General features: G+C 45.7%; 1 protein-coding gene across 23 annotated transcripts in view; it reads right to left on the bottom strand.

Moving 5' to 3' along the window:
- Positions 1 to 18,138, bottom strand: part of Sorbs1 (sorbin and SH3 domain containing 1) — a 226,232-nt gene that overhangs the window by 70,090 nt on the left and 138,004 nt on the right. For 14 of the 23 annotated variants that reach the window (XM_035441856.1, XM_035441838.1, XM_035441844.1 and 11 more), the window contains 5 exons: positions 17,274 to 17,636; positions 13,903 to 14,044; positions 10,177 to 10,206; positions 4,413 to 4,585; positions 2,222 to 2,285 (listed from right to left, as the gene is read on the bottom strand). In XM_035441856.1, the coding sequence (XP_035297747.1) occupies positions 2,222 to 2,285; positions 4,413 to 4,585; positions 10,177 to 10,206; positions 13,903 to 14,044; positions 17,274 to 17,636 (772 nt within the window). The remainder of the gene's footprint in view (positions 1 to 2,221; positions 2,286 to 4,412; positions 4,586 to 10,176; positions 10,207 to 13,902; positions 14,045 to 17,273; positions 17,637 to 18,138) is intronic. The other 9 variants (XM_035441854.1, XM_027407395.2, XM_027407398.2 and 6 more) reach the window with 5 other exon arrangements.

Raw genomic sequence — 18,138 nt, 5'->3', positions numbered from 1 at the left:
TATTAGCAAAAACCCCAAGGTGGGAAGTAACAGCACCGGTTCAGAGCCAGGCACACCATCTCCTGTAATTACCTTCCGACTTAGGACTAGGAGTAGATGCAGGAAACTGGTATGTAGGAGTGTAAGGGTTGTCCTCTGCAGCAGAGAAAAGCAGTGGGTGTGAAGCCGTCCACCAAGAAGTGGAGAAACGATTAACCCCCGGCTGATGCTCCCCAATGGTTATCTATTTTAGTGTTATTAAAGCACACAGGCATCACACTTAGATTAATGAATTAGAAAGGACTTAGTTATTTTAATACAGCACACCATGCAAATGAGCGAAATAAAATGCTCATGGGCTGAAATGACTATTAAGAACAAAATGTAAAAGCCGAATTGTACACCTATCATGGGACTCTAAGAACTAATTTCAAGCTATGGCAACAGATGCACTGTCTAAACTTATGGTACCTTCAGAATTTTGCAGGATTTCAGGAAGTTCAGGGAATTTGTACGTAGGGAAATAAGGGTTTTCTTCAGGAGTGTCTAGGCAGTGGGAGCAGGTTTGAGAGAGAGAGAGAACAGAGGAAGATACAAATGGAGAGAGTGAGCAAGTAGGAATCCACACACAATTTTTACTCCTTGAATTGTGGGACATAATAAGTTTCACTAATGATATGAAATTTAAAATCCAGTCTTTTTGCCTGAATTAAGACACCTCAAAAAGAATTATTTAGAAACTGGCTTCAATGGACAAGAAGCACTTAACACAAAGTTTCAAATTTCACATTTCTTTTAGGTTAGAGATATGAAATATGATAGTGAAAACACTACCCTAAAGTGGTTTTTCCCCCAAATCAAAGGCCGTTTTGTACATATTAGAATCAAGGCAAACAAGTGAGTCTTGAGCCTTTCGGGTGCCTCTGCCTCCACTAGGGCAGGGAGGTTTGCTCGGAATCTGTAATTGCTGGGTTAATAACTCGAGCACAAGAAGACCATAGGTGTCTTGGAGCAGGATCACACGTTCTGTGCATATGCATGCATTCATCCCTGCATTTAGCTTTCCAAACCCAGGTCTGAAGGTGGGAGAGTCACAGACAACTGGAAGAAAAGGGCAGTGACTACCATGGAGACCCAGTCTTAAGCACCACCATGATGGAGCTTATCCACTTGACTCAGAGAAGATAAACACTCAATATTTAGAAATAGTGTGGACCATTCTGAACCCAGCAGAAGCTAACTAACAGTGATGTTTAGCATATACAGCTAGGCAACGAGATTGGACATTTGTGACTTAGATAGGAACACTGACCAGAAGACTATTTCTTTGGTGCATTTCATAGCAGGCAGCCAGACTGGATTTGGGCACAAAGAAAGACAGGATGCCCTGCTCCCAGGAAGAGTGGCTCCCTTCCCACAGTGCAGTGACATCCCTGCCTGTCAGTTGACTGGCAGCATAGGCAGCAATGGGAGCTGAGCTAGTAGGGTTGTGAACTGCCAAAGCACTAGCCTGGGGTTCTGCCATCATGCTGGGCCTCTTGATCTGTAAGCACCTCTTTCAAATTGCGCAGCTCTAGTGTGTCAGCTCACGACTGATTCTCTACCTGCCAAGCTCTCGTTCCCAGTTGGGAAAGCTGACTTCACACACTAGCATAGCCTCAGAGATGCATAACACATCGCACTTCACAGGGCCAACTGCATGCCCAATAATGTCCACAACATCCTTCAGAGGACTGGAAACAGGACAGACACAGAAAGATACAAGATCCACCTAAGAGTACACAAGTGCCCGGAGGCTGGCTCTCGGGAAGAACAGTTTTCTTAACTCCCAATGCAGGGCTTTGCTCAACTTGATTTTCTCACAAAGCAATCATGGGCTGACACAAGGTATACCTAAAGCTGGAAGCAGGTGGGAGATGGAACTGTCTGCCCCCACCCCCACCCCGGGCAGATAGGCATGGGAGCATGGGTGGGGTGCTAGGCTCAGCCTCCTGCACTATACAACAGCTGGGAGGGAGGTCTTGCAAGCTGACCTCAAGTTCCAAAGCTGAGGCAGGCACAGGTACAAACCTCCCACTTGTGCTCTGAGGGCACACAGCTACAATCAGGCAGGCCAGTCCCTAGTGTAATCCAACAACAGGAGCCCATCTCCCGGAGTCAAAGTGAACTGAGAACAGGCCCACAACCAACAGTCAATAAATCCCCACAGCATCACACAGCTTCTACAAATGAAAATTGGTACCTCTGTTCAGCTTGTGGATCTGTTTAAACATGGTTTTGTACCAGTCTTTCGATCTCTCGGTATTCTGGAGAAAAACATAAGCAAAGGATAAAAACAATGCGAAACTGAGCACACTTTAGAAGACCTATGATCACAAAATCAAAATCAAACAGGGAGGTACTAGAATAGATCCTTGCACACGATAGGCAAATGCTCTTCTGTACACATCCCTGGCTAGATTATTAAGAACTTTTTTTTAAAGGCAAAACTTTTGAGAAAGCTGAGTCATAGTAAGAGATTCAGATGTGATTTTGAAAACTGAGATTTGGCCTAAGGATATTAACAGACAAAGACAGATCTGAAATATGCCCATGCTTTCTTTCCTATGTTTAATTTATGTATATGGATGCTTTGCCTGCATTAATTTATGTGCACCATGTGTACACAGTGTCAGGGGAGGCCAGCAGAGGGCATCAGAACCAGCTATGTGTGTGCTGAGTCTTCTGTAAGAGCAGAAAGTGCTCCTAACCACTGAACTATCTCCCTAGCCCTGTGCCCAATCTTTCTTAAAATTTCATTTTTAGAGATAATCTCTCTCCACACACAGGCTTCAAGAAACTGATGTTAAGCCCTCCCAGAATCCGAAGGCAGTAAGTCATTGCTTACCACAGTCTTATCTCTTCCCCTTCTGGATTACTCTGTATAAATGTAAATAAGTCACCTTGCACAAAGCCATATTTAGAACACATAGATTAAAATGGAACTCAAATGACACCCAATCCCAGGGCTTTCACGATCACCTGGAGCTAGGCCTCTTTTCAAAGATGAAAAGTAAAATAAGGTGGCTAGATAGGACAGTATCACTCCCATTTTACAGATGAGGGGATTAAACAGAAGGTGTCCAAGTGCACTGTCCAAGGTAGAGAGGTGTTAAAAAGTAGAAGGGCCAACTAATGCAATAGCTGTACATACTCTGCTACCCATACGTTGTGAGCTTTTGGGAGAGTGATGTCATCCTGCATTCAATGCCTTTCTGATGCTGTTTGGATGTGTGTCCTCTGTAGTTAATGGCTTGTCGCCCAGGGTGACAGCACTGGGAGGTACTGAGGTATTAGGAGGTACGGCCTAATGAGAGGTCCTCAGAATACTGAGGATGACTTCTCCTCAAGGCTTTGGGATGCCAGCCAGCCCTTCTCTCTGCTCCCCAACACACAGTATGTGCACTGGCTTTGATGTACAATCTTGCCATGTGTGCTATCTTTGCCAGAGGTCCCTGCAGAGCAGGTGGCTCAGTTTTGGACTCAGACCTCTACAACCATGAGCCTCTCCTTACTCCAGAAGCAGCCTGTACTGAGTATTCATAACAGCGCAGCTAGGCTGACAGTGGCAGCAATCTATGAGAATGATAACTGCTCCCACCGCTCAACGTAAGATAAAGTCCAACACAAGTAGCTGCAATCACTATTGGTAACAGTTCTTTTTTTCTCCGTTATTACATATGACCAACGTAGAGTTCTTCAAAGGCTTAGACTATTGCTGTTTCTATCTACCCTCTGAAAGAGTAAAAAAAAAAAAAGAGCCCCATTTTCCAAATGAAAATCAAAGACACATACTGCAGCCAGTGGCCTGGTGGACACATAAAGAGGAGTAGGATTACCCTGAATTGAGCCACAAGGGGCAGGCTTCCCTGAGCTCCTTGGGGCCTTCAGGAGCATCGGCATACCTGGCCTCAGGAAGAGGCCTGGTGGTCCTGAAGGCTTTGAAGGGAGGGCCTCCTTTGCCTGCTTGCCTTGTCCTGTTCACCTTGCTTGATGGGGCAACTCTCATCCAAGGATCTTCCTCCTGAACCCAGGTACACGGCCTCACTTTGCCAGGGATGCCCCTATCTCTGGAGCAAGAATTGCTAATGGGGTTCCACAGCAATGACGTCCTTGCCCGATTGCTCTGCTGCAGAAAAGTTCTTCAACTTTGCTCTGCCCAGGTGTTCCTTTTCTTTTGAGACATATTATCCTACACCTACACTTTGGAGAAGTCTGGATATGCTCAATGGGGTGTGGTTTGTGCTGGTGTCAAAAAGAAAAACCCTCTCCCCACCAAGCCACTGCCCCCCCCCCCCCCCCGCCAAACTTTGAGTCCACAGACTCAAGGCCACACTCTTGCTAGCACTTGTTCAAGCTGAAGTCCAAGAGGACCGGAAGGTCCACTTTCGTACCCGGAGTGGGATGCCCACTTCATCCATGGACACATTGCTTAGGTCCTGTGCACTCTTCACCACCCTCCTGCTGTCATCCTTTGCTCTCCTTTCAGCAGTCCTGCTGGGCGAGGTGAGTTCTGCCGGGGTTGGCACTGAGTCCTGTTCACCCACTCTCCTCTCTGAGGCAGGATCTGGAAATGAAAAGTAATCACGAGCTTAAACGCCAAAGCAAAAAACTCTCCCACAATCCAGCTAGGGGAAAGGGGTGTTTGCTAACTTCTAATTGGAACTAGTGCCACATAGGCCAGGGGTCAGTGAAGTCCAGCTGACTGCCAGCCACCTGCTTTTATAAGTAAAATTTGACTGGAACATAGCCATGATGGTTTGTCCACACATTATTTAGGAATGCTTTTGCGTTACCATGGCTGAGCTGAGTAAGCTGTGACCACATGGCCTGCAGAGCATCAAATACGTGTTATCTGGCTCTTTAGAGAGGCCTGCAGAGGTATGGAATGGTTCTGAAGCTATCTGGGAAGGTAAGGGAGCAGAGAAGGCCTTAAGGAAATGGTAAAACATTACTGGAAAGTTAACTTTTTTGTCTTGGGAGGCACTTAACTCTCCTCACATAACTTTCCCATGCCTTAGTTTTCTCATTAAAAAAATATGGGAATGACACTTCCATTGGCAAGCTCACAAAGATGCTGTAAGTCAAAGTGCTCAGAAAGCTAGACATTGCTGGGTGTTCATTACAGTTTATTTAACCTAGTTCATGACTGGCACTTACAGAGAGCCAACACGAACACCAGGTGTGGTCTACAGATTACATGGTCACTAGTGACTGTCTGTTTTTCAAAGCTAGACCATTCAGTTACTGAAGAGGTGTTCCCTAAGCATCTGCCAGGTGCTATGCATAGTATTCTGCATATAGACATGAAGGTGAACCTCTCAAATTCTTAGTCTTCAGGGGGCTTATACTCTAGTGGGCCAGCAATAAAAATGCAGAGTAGTGAGGGCAGACAGAGGAGTCAGCACCCAGCTTAGCTGCAGAATTTAGTTTCAGAGCCAACTTGTCTAAGAGAAGCCAACCAGATGAAAAGAGAGTGGAGGATGTTCCTGGCAGAAGGACCAGCATCATCAACTGTGTGCCTCCTTGAACTACTCTGGCTCAATTAGGTGCCTGGCATTGCACTAAACTCTTCAATAAGACAAGAAGACCCTATGGGGTTTTTGTTGTTGTTGTTTTTGTTTGTTTGTTTGTTTGTTTGTTTTGAAAGACCTTAGAGGCATCCACGAGATGCTGCAAGACCCAGCTGATATGCCTTGAAGGATGGAGTTTTACAGCCACCAGCACAAGAGTAATGACAGATGTCTATGGTAGAAGGAAGTGAGAGCAGAGCCAAAGGCTGAAATCACACACTGAAAAATACCAAAGAAACGGGTAGAGAAGCAGAGAATCCCCAAGCCTCCGAGGGAGTCATCTGAGCAACAGGAAAGGGCCAAAAACACTGAGAGAGCAATTTCAGGAGGGCAACACCAGCAGGTATCAGACTGTAGCGAAAGGGATCATATGTGTGACAAAGAAGTAGGGTGAACGCAACACAGAGGAAGGAATGTGTCAGATGGTAAAAGATGGACAGCAAAAGGGCGTAAGCCAAGCGAGTCCGAAGTCTTATCAGTGAAGAATAAGGCATGTCTTTCTCTCAACCCTCCATTAATTAGTAAGCGCTCTCTGATTGAACGGAAGTGCAAGGTGCTGGCAGGGGAATGAACGTCCTCTGGCAGGAAGGTGGGATTTGGGATTCCATGCAAAGCTGTGACAAAGTCAGAGGTGTCCATGTATGCAGAAGTAGCTGAGGGGTTGGGAACAGTGAAGTGTGCATGCTGAGGTTTGTAACTTCAGTCTACCCAACAGAGTCACTCTCCTCTGACTTCAGACATGCTCCTTAAAGCCTTGCTCCATCTATGAGTGCAGAATGATTTCTAAATATCTTTGTCAACATGATCCCCATATCATCACCACAAACCTCCAAGATGCCAGACTGTCTCCCTAGGATTTCTGGAATTTCTCAGGAAATTCCAACACAAGGCCAAAGTTCCATCAGAAAATGCAGAATGCAAGAGGATTCTGGGTTACCAGTCCACCCTTGACTTGATCTCTGAACATTCTCCTCCCACCTGGAAAGGCCTTCCTCAAGTGAAATAAAAAAGGGGCCAGTGAGCTGATTCCAAACTCCACCTTGCTTGGTATGCAGACACTATGAGATGATGGCCACAGACACTTGGCCAAGGTTTTTTGGCCAAGTAAATCTTTAAAAAAAAAAAAAAAAATGATTAGGGCAAGTGATTCTAACCACTGCAACACTGAGACCATGGATTTTTCCAGTTACTTTGGTCGATAAAATTAGCGTTGCCCACCCCCCCTTTTTGTTTAAACTTTAGAAGCTTAAGATCATGGGATTCTAGTACATGGAGGGCTCAGGCCCCAAAAGAAAAATGTTACTTGATATAGTAAACCCCTTAAGTGACACTCTTCCACATCAGTCAGAGCAACCCTCTGAATTCACAGCCTGCCTTCTGATGCTTTACATCATATTCTGTCTGCTTCTTTCTGGTTTTACAGTGTGCTTCAGAAGGTCTTGACTTGGGGAATGGAGAGATGGCTCAGTGGTTAAGAGCCCATTCTGGTCTTGCAGGGACCAGGTTTTTTTTTTTTTTTAATACCCACATGGTAACTCACAATCATCTTTAACTTCAGTTCCAAGAGATTTATTGCCCTCTTTTAGACTCCATGGACCCTAGGCACACACACGGTACTCGGACATTCACACAAGCAAACTCTTATACACATAAAAAAATAAATCATTTTTTAAAGTTTTGATCAGTAAATGGATGATGATGACAACCTCAAACGGCCTCTCTCAGGAGGAAGTGGGACAGATGATCTGTGTCTCCAAAGTTGTCCAGAGCAATTCTTCTAATTCTCTGGGGAAGGGCAGGGCCCTCCTTACCCCCCGGTCAGTCCTGAAGTCTTTAATCAAGGGGACCACAAACCACACAAGGCCAAACAGCACGAAGCTCCATCCCCTGATAACTCTCCACATGGCTCCTCTTGACCGTCAAGTTGACTGGAGTAACAGATACCTAGGATATTAGTAAAGCACATCTCTGGATATGCCAGTGAAGGCATTTTCAAAGATGACTCTGCCCCATCAATGGTTTAATCCATCCATGAATTCAAGATTGGGAGGTTGTGAAGCTGAAGCCCGGGGTTGAGGAAAACACATCACTGGGACCATCATCTTGTCCTGGCCCCTTCCTGTTGCTGCTTCTCTCTGCTTCCTAGTCACCGGGGTGTGAACAGAGCCACCAGGCCCTCCCTTCCATGACCAACTGAATCCCCTAAAACCACAAGCAACCAACTTTCCTTCCTTAAACTATTCTACCAGGTACTGGTAATCGCAATGAAAAGCCCAATACTCTCTCATTGAGTGCTGAGCTCCAAAGACATTCACTAAAACTGTGCTGAAGGGAAGGAGGCTGGCAGTCCTTAGTCTCAGATGTAAGGGTGTGGGGTAGACACTCATGTGTTCTAGAGAATTCTCTAGAGGCTAGAGAATGCCACTCTCGGAAGCTCCTGGAGACTAGTGGAGATCAAAGGCATTGTGTGCTAAGCCTGCCTGCATAGAGTTGAAACCTGCCCATGAACCTGCCCTTTCTAGTGTGGACAGCATCCTTCTCATTGCAGCCATACACATCAGCACCTTCAGCAGAACCAAGAATTAGCACACTTCCCAGAGAAGTGAAGTCACTTACCTAGGGACAAACAGTTGTATGAGGGGGGAAAAAAGCAAGCAAACAAAAAATCTCTGGGTCTCCCAACATGTAGCTAGATGCTTTTTCCATCAATTTTGACAATCCTTTCAAGCTACCAAAGGCAGAAGAAGATGCCTCCCTCTCCCCCGCCCACTTCCGTGTGTGTGTGTGTGTGTGTGTGTGTGTGTGTGTGTTCCACCCACGGACACCTGGGCTGGTCAGGGGAATGAAGTGCATTGAACCTGGTGGTTCAAGAAGGGCTGTGAAGGGCACCTTGAGATTAACCGCAGCCTGTTCTGGTCCTGTAGCCAAGTCCTGATAAAGTTGAGAGGGTGTGAGAACCTCATGTCCTCCCCACTCAGGCTCTGCCCAAATCACAAGAGCAGTGGTATGCTAAAGTCATGAAGAAACCACATAGCAGCTGCTCAAAAACTGGTGGCTTCGGTTACTCACTGGATCAGAGGTTCTTAACGCTAGAGCTCATGAGCCTTTGCTCCATGTGCCCTGTGTACACATTGGCTTTGTCTGAAGAGTGAACCAACTGCCTTCATTAGCTCCTCCCAAGGAGCCCAAGACCAAACAGTAGTAAGCCATCATACCACGCCATCAGCCGCTGACGGGCAGCACAGCTCCCTTCTGCAGCCCCAGAGACTGACTCTGCACCAAGCACAAGAATAGAACCGGTAACAGACCAGAGTCAATACAAGCACCCGCAGACAATAGTGCTTCATATCTACTAAGCTCTTAGCACAAAGCTTAGGGCATAGACGCCCTTTAGCAGAATGTCCCAGGAGTTTCACATCAGTCTTGGAGACACAGCTACTTTCTTCTTTCACACAAGAGAACTGGAGTATGAAAACCAGGGTTGGAAGCAGCAGGGAATGATTGAACACCTCCATCCCTGGGTTTCTCCAGGATCTCAAACCTCCCTAGACCAGCAATATCTCATCCTGCATACCCTCTCAGGAGTGAGCCCTGACTACTGACTATATTTGTGGTCACTCCACCATCAGGGAGCTTGATGATTACTCTCAGGGTGTGGTCATCAAGGAAGAAAGCATCAGCTGCTTGGGATCCAAACCGCCATCCTTGTTCATTAAATCGGACCCTCTTGAAGTGAGTCTCAACAAGCTTTCCAGGAGATACTGATGCCAGCTTGAGTTCAAGTGGCAGCATCAAGCACTGTGTGGGTCTGGAGGGTACCTATTTAGACCCGTCACTCAGGGTCATCCATCTACTGGCAGTCTGTTCTTTGGTTTGTTTTTTGTTTTTTGGGTTTTTTTTTTTTTTCATCCAAAAGGGAAGAATTTCCCACATATTCCAACCCTTGATTCATTTAATCAGAGAGAGACAGAGCAACAGAATGCTCTTTGGTCTGTGCACAGTCAGGTCTGGCTACCTGGGTATACATTACAGTTCCACAAGGCATGCTTACTACTCTGGTTCGTGAGTCTGTCTGCTCCAGGGTATAGAAACTATTCCTTTGATGTGGAGTATCCCTCTGTATGCTGTGAATGTGCTGCTTTTATTGGTTGATGAATAAAGCTGATTTGTCCAAATGGCCAGGCAGAATAGAGCCAGGAGGGAAACTCAAAGATAGGGAGAGAAAGAAGGCAAAGTAGGGGAGATGCCAAGTAGCCATGTAGCTGCTGGAGAAGCAAGATGTGTGGTAACAAGCCATGAGCCTCATGGTAAAATATAAACTAAGAGAAATGAGTTCACTTAACTGTGAGAGCTAATCAGTAATACGCCTGAACCACTGGCCAGACAATTATAATTACTAATAATCCTCTGACTGTGTATTTGGGAACTGGTGGGTGGGAGACAAACCTCCATTTACAGTTCTGGTTTGCATTATCCCTGAGATTCATCAATCAACACACAGAGACATTCAGAAGACTGTGCCGATTGGACGCCAGTTTGAACAGGATCTGAAATTAGCAGGCAAATAAACAGATAGCTCACCTACCTGAAAGACTACTGAGTCGTTTTTGCTGTTCTGTGATGAGAGAAAAGAACACAATGTAAGTGATATTTATACAGCACCTGGCAAGACAGAGTAGTCCCAGCATAACTAATGAGGACACCATACTCCGGTCCTTCCTGTTTTCTGGGCTTGGATGTCAAAATGCACAGCCCAGCTGAGGCAGTGGTCATGATGTAGCTCTTATTATCCCAAAAATAGAAGCAAGAGGTCCCCAAGCTCCCCAACCTGTAGATCTGCACCAGGACTTGGGCCCACCGAAATGTTCTAGTAGTTTCCCTCTTGTCTCAAGCTGACTCATCACTCATGACCCTTCTAACCCCTCTCGGTTCACACAGACCTCATAACATCCCAGACTCTGTAACTTTTGGGAGATACATAAAGAATCAGACTTGACAACTGCCATTTCCTAGCTTGCCAAATGACAATCCTGTTGTAAGAGCATTTTCATCTAGCACTTGAAATCTTAGCAACAGCTTTGGCTGTTAGGTACAGCTATTTTCCTCAATGAACATCCTTACACTAGAGCTTAGTCAATGAACATCTGCCCACTCCAGGGAAATAAAGAAATTCTAAAAATTATCAGCATTAGCTAAGGGATAAGGGGCTTAGGTTACTCAAAATACCAAAAACCATCTGGTTCTAGAACCAAAATCTCCAGCTTATAGTCTCCAGCTCTTTCCAACCCTGGTGACCTAGTCCCCACTGTCCTTAATGCGGTTGCTCACCCTCCTAGGTAATCATGTGGAGGAGGGTCCTGGGTCTTGTTGGCAGCATCCTGTGCACACTCACTATTCGATAAGCACAAAAGTAACCTTTACCTTCCACAGCTGCCAAATATCAAGTAGAGAGATTAAAAATAGACCATGCTGGCCCATGCGTGCTGTCACCATCACCCATGGCCACATTCCTATCCTGATGCTAGCATCAGTGTGGGGGAGAAGTAAACAGCAGTGTGGGAGCTCCAGGCCAGAGGACTGGCAGCTGTCCATCAAAGCTTTATGCATGGGACGAGCACCACCTGCACCAGACGCTGAGTGGAGTTCCAAGCTGGGCTAGGCAGAAAACAATGACCAATTGAGTAACCACTTGGCCTCAGTTTCCTCATCTGTGATGATACAGTGCTAGGGCATCTACAGGGATTTATGGCTGCCACATTCTGTTCTGCAAGGTGCAGCAGGGTCCTCTTCTTCTAGCAATGAAGCAATTGCGAAAGCCCTGTTGCTCCTACTTCGAAGGTGTGCAATGGCTGTTCTTTCACAGGACATCACACAGACAGTGGCACCTGTTTTTCAGTCATCAGTCCAGAGTGATCCTTGAACCGTTCCTGCCACAGACCTGTCTGGGAACTGTGAAGGTCTTGCTTCCCAAGGTGGTCTATAGCCAAGCTCAATGGCCTGCCTGGCAAACTTTCTGATCTCTGGAACCTTGTTCTCCTATCCCGTCCCCAGAGCTCCTGAAGCTGAACTGCAAGTGAACTAGACTCTCATAATCCAACACACAAAAGAGGCAGAAAGGTCCTGAGCAGGAGACCATGCGCCTCTTTCAGCCATGAGGGTAAGCGATGCCATGAACACGCCCGCATGGAGGCTCAAGGAGGAGTGGAGAGAGGACAGTGCTGCCCACAACCACCAGAGCCAGGCCAGAGGCTCAGGGCCTGTTTGTCCCTCGTGTCAGGAGGCTGGCCTAGGGGAGACAGGATCACTGCCAAACTGTGTCCTGTGACAGTCTAGACAAAAAAAAAAAAAAAAAAAAAAAAAAATGGAGCTTTTTTTAAGGATGACTAAACTAGAATTTCAGATACAGAGTAAAGTTACCAGTCCTTAGGAAACTTTGCCATAGTTAAGAAACTGTTCTTGTATGAGGAGAAGCAGAGATGCCAGGCTGGATACATTCCAAAGCAGTACCCAAAGTATGTGATCTAAACCCCACTAATGGACACCCTCTTTCACTCTTCCCCACCTTCCCTGCCCTACCTGGGGGGAACCCATGGTTTCTCTCTTTACGGGAAACCACTAGCTAATTTTAAAAAGTCCCATGTAGGATCATTACTCACACGCTTTTCTGAAGGACAATTCTAATTTCTGAACCCAAAAGCAGGACTTGGTCAAGAGAAAGGCAAGAACCAAAAGTCCTTTCCGATGAATAAGAAAATTTCACTTATTCAAGGATGAAACAAAGAGGGAACTCAGGCATTTTGGTGCCTGAAAACATCCCTGTAGGTGTTGTCAGAGGGACTTGGCAAAAGCAGCTGACATTACGCTTGGCATTTCCCAAAAAACCAAGTTGCCTTGGGAATTAATCCCGTTTTTTAAGAAACTGCCTTTCTTTCTGGGAACCAACTTGCTTTTTAGAATAATGAGTCATGAAGGAGTTCACAGAGAGGCTTTTGCTTTTTGCTGCATTTTTCTTTGTTCTACATGACAGACACTGGCAAAGAAAGCTGCTGCCAGGGAGAGTGGCAAAGCTAGAGGGAGAATGGACACTTAGACATAGGACCCTTCTGTCCTTTGGAAGAACACTGGGGCCACACAGTATCAAAATGAATAAATAAATAAATAAATAAATAAATAAATAAATAAATAAATATAAAAAGCCCCACTGAAACCACTAAAGCAACCATCTAAGATTTAAGCAACCATATTTTAAGTGAGAGAAAATGTGTTATGTACCAGCTTTTCCAGTTAGAAGCAAGAAAGAGAACCCTATCTTAGGTACGGAAAGCTATAGAAATTAGATTTTAGCTCCACCTTCTCTAAGGGAGGGGCAGGAAAGGGAGGAGACTATGAAATGGATGAGGAAGGTGACAAGAAAAGATTTAGAACCAAGCTTTGAGCTATAGACAGTACACAGCCCTGCACTGTTCCCAGAGTTCAACATGGAAGAGTCCTCTCCAGGGAGATGGCCTGAAAATGTCCCATTTCATCTTGCAAAAGGACTTTTATAAACACAAACTTTATGCCTCTGTGCAACTCCAAAATGGAAAAGTTGGGATTTAGAACCATTGCCTGAATTTTAAAGCAGAAAGGTAAAAATATATAATGACTACTTCATAGCTCTTGGGTTTTATAGATCCCGAGGCCCCTTCAGAGATGAGCAAGACCAACTAGAACAGCCAGAGAAAACTGTAGGAATCCATCAGAACCCCTAAGCAGAGCTAGCTGTCTGGGCCAGGTGGATGGAATCAGTGCAAACAGACGCACGAGTCTCTGCCACAGAGATTGCCACTGAATGGCCTTACCACAGAATATGCTGTGAGAAGAGGACTAGCCAATAACCAGGAGAAAGTCTAGAAGCCTCTGTTTCAGATTGTCTACATTGTAGACAATCATCTATTCAGTGTTTCCTTTTTTGAAATCTGGTATTCAAAACCGCACCTTCTAGAAACTTACTCTTTGAACAAGTCAGTCATTCATGACAGCACCTAAAAGACGTATTTTAGCAACATGTTTGGGGCAAAGCACCATTACAAATCGTACGATGAAGAACCAGGAGGCATAAACTTTCACTTTTGTACATTAACTGTCTGAAGATAAACACAAAAGACAAGGTATAAGCAATGAACTTGAACTAGCCTGACATCATTCCAGATCGGGGGTCTCTGTCTCGCTGTGAGGGCTGATATACCTTATGGGTCCTGCAAGGGCAAATGGCCTGAGGCAGGGTTGGGGAGAGTTGCTGACTACAGCACCCTGCAAGAGGCTGCCTTACCTCGATTGTGCTGCAAGAGCACGATGGTGGGGTTGACGATTGTGGTGGAGGGGTAGGCAGATGACGGTTTGCTTGTTGGAAGGAAGGCTTGGGAATCAGTTTCAATATGGGAAGAAGAAACTTCATTTATTAAAGGACTGCCCTGAAAAACAAAAGGTTAGAAAGAAGTGTGAACACAAGACATCTAGAATTATGACTCTGTAAGAAGAGGGAATGAAACTCTCTACAAAGACATTATTTGTAGACAAAAATTTAATCAATGAGTCAATTCCAGTTAAACTGGAAATGTATTCTCCTTGTTGGTATTAGTAAGGGGGAAGAGAAGGAAGGTAAGTAAATGTTGCTGGAAGTTTCAGTATCGCCCATTGTTTTCACCTAGTAATAGTTGTGTATCAATCTGGTTACTAAAAAGCAAATTCAAATCAAAAAAGAATAGCATGCAAAACTCATGCAATTCCAAATGCGATCCAAGAACGAGAGCTGGTTAAGTGGGAAAAGCCAGGGAAGTTTAGGCACCCTATGGAGAGATGTCAGACAAGTCACTGAGATAAGAAGAGGAGCCCCTATGTAATGGCTCTCAGGGAAGTTACTGTGAACCTCGGAATCACTGAGCAAATTCAGCAGCTGTGGCTTCTGAGATCTGAGCAGGACCCTACCCTGCCAGAATGCTTCTTCTCTCCACTGTAAGAACAACAGAAGTCCTTTGAACCAAGTCGTGGGAGAATCCTGCCTTTAAAAACCCGAGACTGCCACCAGAAATATCAACAAGTTACTAACACTTTTATCATCTGATCATGGGGATAATGCCAGCCTTTTGTTTCCTCCACCACACTTAGAGGTTCTGCAAAGTTTTTATTTTATATCATTCAAACCTAAAAGCAAAGATGGCAATCCCCATGTCCCAGTTCTGGGGACGGAACTAAGGGCTGAGGTAGGCAAACACTCTACAACCTCAGGGTGGCATTCTTTTTCTTTCTTTCTTTCTTTCTTTCTTTCTTTCTTTCTTTCTTTTTTTTTTTTTTTTTTTTGTTAAAGACAGGGTTTCACTATACAGCCCAGGCTAGCTTAAAATTCCCTATGTAGACCAGGCGAGACTCAAACTCAGCAATCCACTTGCCTCTAGGCATGCACCACCATGCTTGGCAAGATGGCATTCTTAAAGGGCTTTAAGAACAAGATATTGGTAGCTATTTCTGAAACAATTATGCTCAGAGACAGCCACTGCATCACCTGCAAGACAAGGACCACATGCCTCCCTCTTCTGCCACCATACAACACAACACCCTGCAAATAGCAAGTGCTCAGAAAATTACTATGTAAGTGACAGAAGCTATCTACCAGCAAGGGAGTGTGTGAGCTAAACCTTGTGGCAACAGAATGCTCATCGTGAGCAGTGTGGGTTTCAGCACCACGGACAGCTCTTGACACACAGTAGGGGCTTTGCCACTGCTTTGTTTTAGATAGTCCCTGGATAGTCACTTTTATGAGCTCAATTTTGTGAATAAGATATTTTTTCCAAGGCTTGAGGGGTTTGTATCAACTTATAGCCTGGATGCCACCCACAGGGCATCTAGAGGGGCAATCAAGCAGTCTGCTTTTAATCTCTTACTCTGTTACCTAAAGACCCAAAATAAATGTTGCTAAGCCAACTTCTGGAGAGTCTACTGCAGAACAATTAGGCCAGTTGGACAAACTGCATACACTAATCTGTCCTAGAACACAAAAAAACAAACCCCAAACACACACCTAGAGCTAAACAAACGCTCAACAGCAGGATGACTTACAGCGACACCAGAGTGCTCTCCAGTAAGATTCACTATACTTGCTTGTACAGAGAAACACACTGGAGAGATATCAGCACATCCTAAAGTGGAATGCCTTCAAGTTCACCTAGAGGTTCAGCTAAGGAGGATGGGTATACATCAGTCTGCAGCAGAGATGAGCTCCAAACTCATGGTTACATCTGACCTCGTCCTGGTCTAACTGCCCTGGGCTGCAGCAGGAGATTTGACAAGATGTCCAGCCCATGAAGTAATAATTCCCAGCTTCCGTGTGCTTAACACCTCATTATAATTTTCCTACTGAGCAAAATAAGAAGTTTCCTTCCTGTTCTCTGATTCAGCTCAACAAGCCATTTAAGCCAGTTTCTTGAGCATACTTCTTCTAGTTCGGTCAGCATATACATGATACTCGGCTCACTGTACATCAGTAATGGTGTTTATGGCCCCAACATCAAAACCCTTGGATACTTACAACCAAGTGAGAGGCCCAACGCCTAGCCCATTCCCAGACCCACTCAATTAAAGTGGTGATATATAAACTAGGCTTCTCTAGCTTGAGAGCAGATGTACTCTATCCCTTTTCCAGATTATTTAAGAGCAGGAGCCCTAGCTTGTTCTAAGTATACCTGTGAAACCTTCTTGCTTAGAACATGGTACGGATGAAGCCATCACTAACTAACCAGTTACTTTAACTTCTTCATTCACTGGGAAGAGTCCTCAGCAACGCAGCTAACAGTAACCAGATACATCACCTATGTTGAACTAAACCATGAGTTCCTATCATGGGAAGAGTTACTATTCAACACCACTGAACCCTATGGCCTCTGAGTGTCCTCATATTACAACTTATGTCATTCATTCAGATTCTCTCATCCTGGGCTCCTAGGGAAGGAGACATACTGTGCCCTGAAGCAGCTGGGCTGTCTGTGAAGAGACTGATACTGAACAGACAAGACCTTTTAACTTCCCACAATTACTGACATATAAGTTTGCCACCAAAACCACAGTGGCCTCCTCAGGGGCCCTAGCAATTATCTGTCTTGTAAGAAGGTCTTAACATACAGATTTTCAGATCCATTTACTCAATTAACTCCCCCTCTCCCCACCCCCAGTCTCTGCACTTGTTAAAAAGAGAGCCCACTTATGAACTCAGCCAAAAGTGAATCTTTTCCTCCCCATAACCTCTCTGCCCCTTCATTTTCTAGCCTCACACCTGCCTGTGGCTCTCCACAGGACACTGCAACTTTCCTCAGCCTTCTGTGCTGTGTCTGCCAAGCCTAGGAAGACCAGGACCAGGCAAGGTAAAGGCCACGGGTGCTTCTCAAAGGGAAGACAAAGTTCCATCAAGAAGACATGCATTCCCAATAGAGCAGAGAAGAGAAGGTTCTCGAGTCAAGAGCAGCCACGGGTGGCCCACAGGGTGCACATGGGAGGCATGCACTTGGAGACAGCAAACACAGGTCCAGTCATCACACAAGCACAGTGGCCAAGGCCTCCTCATAACTTAGTACTTCAGTGAGAAAGGGAGGATTTTACTGCCAGGAGCAGACATTCAGGGAAGCCGTGGGGAAGGGGGTCCAGCAAGCTTACGGTACTTGAGACAGGTCCCGGGAGGTCAGGCTCCAAGGCTCTGTGGAGGTCCTCCGGTATGGGAGGGACCAGCGGAGGTGGTGGTGAGGGTGGTGGCCTCTGGCTAGCAGGGGGGAGGGAGCCACAAGCACTGGCTGGCTGGCTGTGGTGGGGCCGCCTCTGCAGATGAGGGGGAATGAAATCATCTAAAGTCGGGAAGGTCAGAGGTGAGGCAGCAGGGGTGGTCGCCGGGATAGTGTGGATGCAGCCAAGTGGCCCCAGAGATGCTGGAGTTGTGGCAGTGCCTTCTTGCCCTCTGTCAGTATTAACCAGGTAGAGAGGGACAACTATTACCTCAGACGGGGCTGGGCTGGAGGTGGCATCCTGTGGGGAATAAGGGGTCGTTATGCAAAGGGGACTGCAGAGAGGCAGGAATCCCACATTTAATAAACATACGGACATGCAGTGATGCTCTTTGAGAAATATTTAATCAGTGCCCTTTCCTCAGAGTACATGAGACAGTCAGTGCTAGCCAGTGCTAGCCAGCTGGCCTCCTGACACTCTATGACACAGAGGGAGCCCCATCCAAGTTCACTTTCCATCCATCTATTTTTGAATCCTTTTAACGCTTTATGAGAGAGAAAGAGAGCAAACAACAGAATATGCAGGCAGGCAAGCAGGCAGTGTCTAACGCCACTAAACCACCATAGAGCCTGCAAGCTTGGGAGCAAATACAGTTTCTTTAGCACCTTGTCATAGGATATAAACACTCTATCTCACCACAGTATTAGTCTATGAATTCCACGCTCTGGCATACTGAGATATTTACAGACAAGAGACAGGGAGACAGAAGAGGCTATGCTGGGAGGTTTAGAGATTCAAGCGC

The sequence above is a fragment of the Cricetulus griseus genome, chromosome 3 (genome assembly GCF_003668045.3).
Source record: "Cricetulus griseus strain 17A/GY chromosome 3, alternate assembly CriGri-PICRH-1.0, whole genome shotgun sequence".
Classification (NCBI taxonomy): domain Eukaryota; kingdom Metazoa; phylum Chordata; class Mammalia; order Rodentia; family Cricetidae; genus Cricetulus; species Cricetulus griseus.
Note: the sequence above shows the minus strand (reverse complement) of the source record. Positions and strands in the feature narration are given on the sequence as shown.